The sequence below is a fragment of the Sinocyclocheilus rhinocerous genome, unplaced genomic scaffold (assembly GCF_001515625.1).
Source record: "Sinocyclocheilus rhinocerous isolate Xijiao unplaced genomic scaffold, SAMN03320098_v1.1 scaffold359, whole genome shotgun sequence".
NCBI classification, from domain to species: Eukaryota; Metazoa; Chordata; class Actinopteri; order Cypriniformes; family Cyprinidae; genus Sinocyclocheilus; species Sinocyclocheilus rhinocerous.
Window position 1 is genome coordinate 705,488 of NW_015652307.1, and position 3,214 is coordinate 708,701.

Consider the following 3,214-nt stretch of genomic DNA (forward strand, 5'->3'; position numbering starts at 1 on the left):
CACACACACACACACACACACAGAGTGATGTAGTGAAGTGTACAGGAGTGACAGACACTAATGACAGACACACACTCTACTGACCACTAATTACTTTCAGCACACACACACACACACACACATCAGGGATTGAGCTTGAGCCCCAGACACAGTGCTAGCTCGTTCCTCTGGATCTTTCCGTCTCTGTTGATGTCACAGTGACCCAGCAGAACCTGCTTGAACTTGTCCAGGTCTGATCCGCTGAGACTGGGCTGAAAAACACAAACAAATAACCAACCAACTAACCAACCAGTCCTGTCTGGGGTTATAAACGGGAGATCTGTGACATAATCAATAATCAGTCTCTTTACCTTCACCAGCTCCATCATGTCTTTGACAAAACCATCGACCTCCGCGCCCTCCAGTGCACCAGTGTTACTCTGACACACACACACACACACACACACACAAACACGGGGTTAAACCAAAACTAAAACCATTTTAAAAAATAGTTATTTGAAATAAAACTAACATTAACTGAAATAAAATACTTTTTTTTTTCTGTTAGCCACAATTTCATAAAATTTATAATTAAAAGTAAAATTAAAAATATCATACAGACTTTAAAATAATGAACTAATACAAATGAGAAAACACAACAAAATTGCTAGAACGTTAAAATGAAAATGAAAAGAGAATATTTAAAAAAAAAATCTTATTTCAGCTATACATTTCGTATTTTCATTTCATTTAACTTGATGTACAAAAACAATTAAAACTCAAATAAAAATCAATTTAAAAACTATATATAGACATTGAAACACTAATTAAAAAAGACAACCCCCCCCACACACACAAAATTATTGAAATATATAACTACAATTAAAACTAGATGAGTAAAGTTTGATGTCAAACTTTAAAGTTGGCTTGAAAAAGCCAGGCCAGAAAGGTTGAAAACATTGTTATAGCTTTAAGTAGTTATAGCTTTTAAATAGCTTTAAGTAGTTCTACAGTTTAAAGTTTTAATGTTTTGAAGGCAATAGATAGACAGATTGATAGATTGCTAGAGTGACTAGCATGTTACTAGCATGGTTAGCATGTTGCTAGCATGATTCTAGCATGATTAGCGTGTTATTAACATGTTGTTAGCATGATTAACAAGTTACTAACCTGTTACTAGCATGGTTAGCAAGTTACTAGCATGATTCTAGCATGATTTGCATGTTACTAGCATGTTGTTAGCATGTTTATAGAATGTTTACCAAAATGTTAAAATTTTTATAGCATGATTAGCACATTACTAGCATGGTGTTAGCATTTTGTTAGCATGATTAGCAAGTTACTAGCACATTTCTAGCAAGTTACTAGCATTTTGCTGGCATGTTGTTAGCATGTTACTAGCATGTTGTTAGCATGATTAGCATGTTACTAGCATGTTGTTAACATGTTTCTAGCATGTTTCTAGCATGATTAGCGTGGTACTAGCATGTTGTTAACATTATTAGCTTGTTGATAGCACATTTCTAGCATGGTTAACATGTTACTAGCATGTTGTTAGCATGATTAGCAAGTTACTAGCATTTTGTTAGCATGTTTCTATGCTAATCTAGCTAAAACCAGTTGATTCAGTAAAAAAAAACAGCTAAGATCAGCCTGGCCTGCTAAAAAAGTGGCCAAAACCACTTTAAAACCAGCTTGGGAAACCAGCCAAAGCAGTCAATCAGCTTAGGCTGGTTTTAGCTGTGTTTTTCAGTGGGGAGTTGTTAAGCTTTGCTATAGCAATAGACAGCTTAAATTCACCATAAGTCTTATTGTATATCAATGAAAGTCTATGGGATTTTAGGTGGTTTTGATAGTCTGGTTTACGAAAACCGTAAGCCGGATCAGTTAGAAAAGATATAGCAACCCGAGTCAGACCAGTCTGAAGGTCTGGGCCGAGTTTGGTGGTTATAGCTTTAAAGCTCTAGGAGGAGATAGTGTTTAAATAATAAGTTTAAATAATAGATCAGTAAGTTGGCTTTCTCAAGCCAACTTAATAATAAAAAATAATAATAATAATGCAAACAATTAATACAAATTATAACAGTATATCAATGATACTAAAATAAAACTGGTTTGAGTTAAAGTATAAAAATAACAACCAACAACTGAAACAAGAGTAACACTAAAACTAAAACCATAAAACAACATTTTCATTACTTGAAATAAAATTAACCAAAATAAAATAGAATATTAAAAAATGAAACCTTATTCAACTAGCAGACAAAACAACATTATATCATGTTGATTTAGATTAACTTTATGTACTAAAAAACAAAAACTGAAATAAAACCAAATAAAAACTATACAGAAATACAAAAAAGAAATGACAACAAATGACTAGAACATTAAAATGAAAAAAATCTAAATATAAAAACTAATTCAAAGTATTAATAAACCTATACTAGTATCTCACTGACACTCTCACCACGTCATAGTGAGCGAAGATCTTCTCAAAGTCTCTCCGTCGGTCCTCGTGACTGCAGGCCTGAGAAACACACCACTGACAGAGTTAACCAGCACTGCTAGCTACAGGGGCCTGATTACAGCTTATTTTAGGACTCATCTGATAGCTCATCTCATCCCCCCACTGATCAGATGGACTCGCTCCACACAAACCCGCCATTATACCGTCACACCACCCACAATTCCCAGCGACAGCCCAATATCTCACTCGCCTCCATCTCAAACTTCAGCAGGAAGTTCTCCTTCAGTGCCAGGATCCTGTGAGAAGAAACACTTTAATCATCACCAAATAATCAATAACACACAGAAAGAGACATGAACTAAACCAGACTGAGATAACACATAAACACATCCGATTGATCAATCACAAGCACTACTCCACGGTGAGATCATCATCACCTCGCCAAATCATTCAGATCCAGACGCCCATCCTGGTTCTTGTCAAACATCTTCATCTGAAAGTCACCGGACAGAATCACATCAGCTGCGGCATCTAATACAGCGTTAGTACTGTTACTGATCAACTATGAAAAAAGATATCAAATAAAACACAAACAGCAGATAAAAAACTTAAAGGGGTCATGAACTGAGAAATCAAATTTCCCTTGATCTTTTGACACAAGAGGTCACTGTACTATAAAAACATCCTATACATTTCAAAACAGCTTTTATTGAAACCAAGCTCAGAAAAAGACAGCTTGTGGAATGTGCCACTTTATGATGTAATAGT

At 35.1% G+C, this 3,214-nt stretch overlaps 1 protein-coding gene across 1 annotated transcript in view; it reads right to left on the reverse strand.

Moving 5' to 3' along the window:
* Positions 1 to 6: 6 nt before the first annotated feature.
* The window catches only part of LOC107714763 (secretagogin), a 7,677-nt gene continuing 4,469 nt past the window's right edge, over positions 7 to 3,214 (reverse strand). The window contains exons 7-11 of the mRNA XM_016520727.1: positions 2,884 to 2,939; positions 2,697 to 2,742; positions 2,447 to 2,506; positions 351 to 419; positions 7 to 251 (exon numbers count right to left, since the gene is read on the reverse strand). Of these exons, the coding sequence (XP_016376213.1) occupies positions 123 to 251; positions 351 to 419; positions 2,447 to 2,506; positions 2,697 to 2,742; positions 2,884 to 2,939 (360 nt within the window). The 3' untranslated portion in view covers positions 7 to 122. The remainder of the gene's footprint in view (positions 252 to 350; positions 420 to 2,446; positions 2,507 to 2,696; positions 2,743 to 2,883; positions 2,940 to 3,214) is intronic.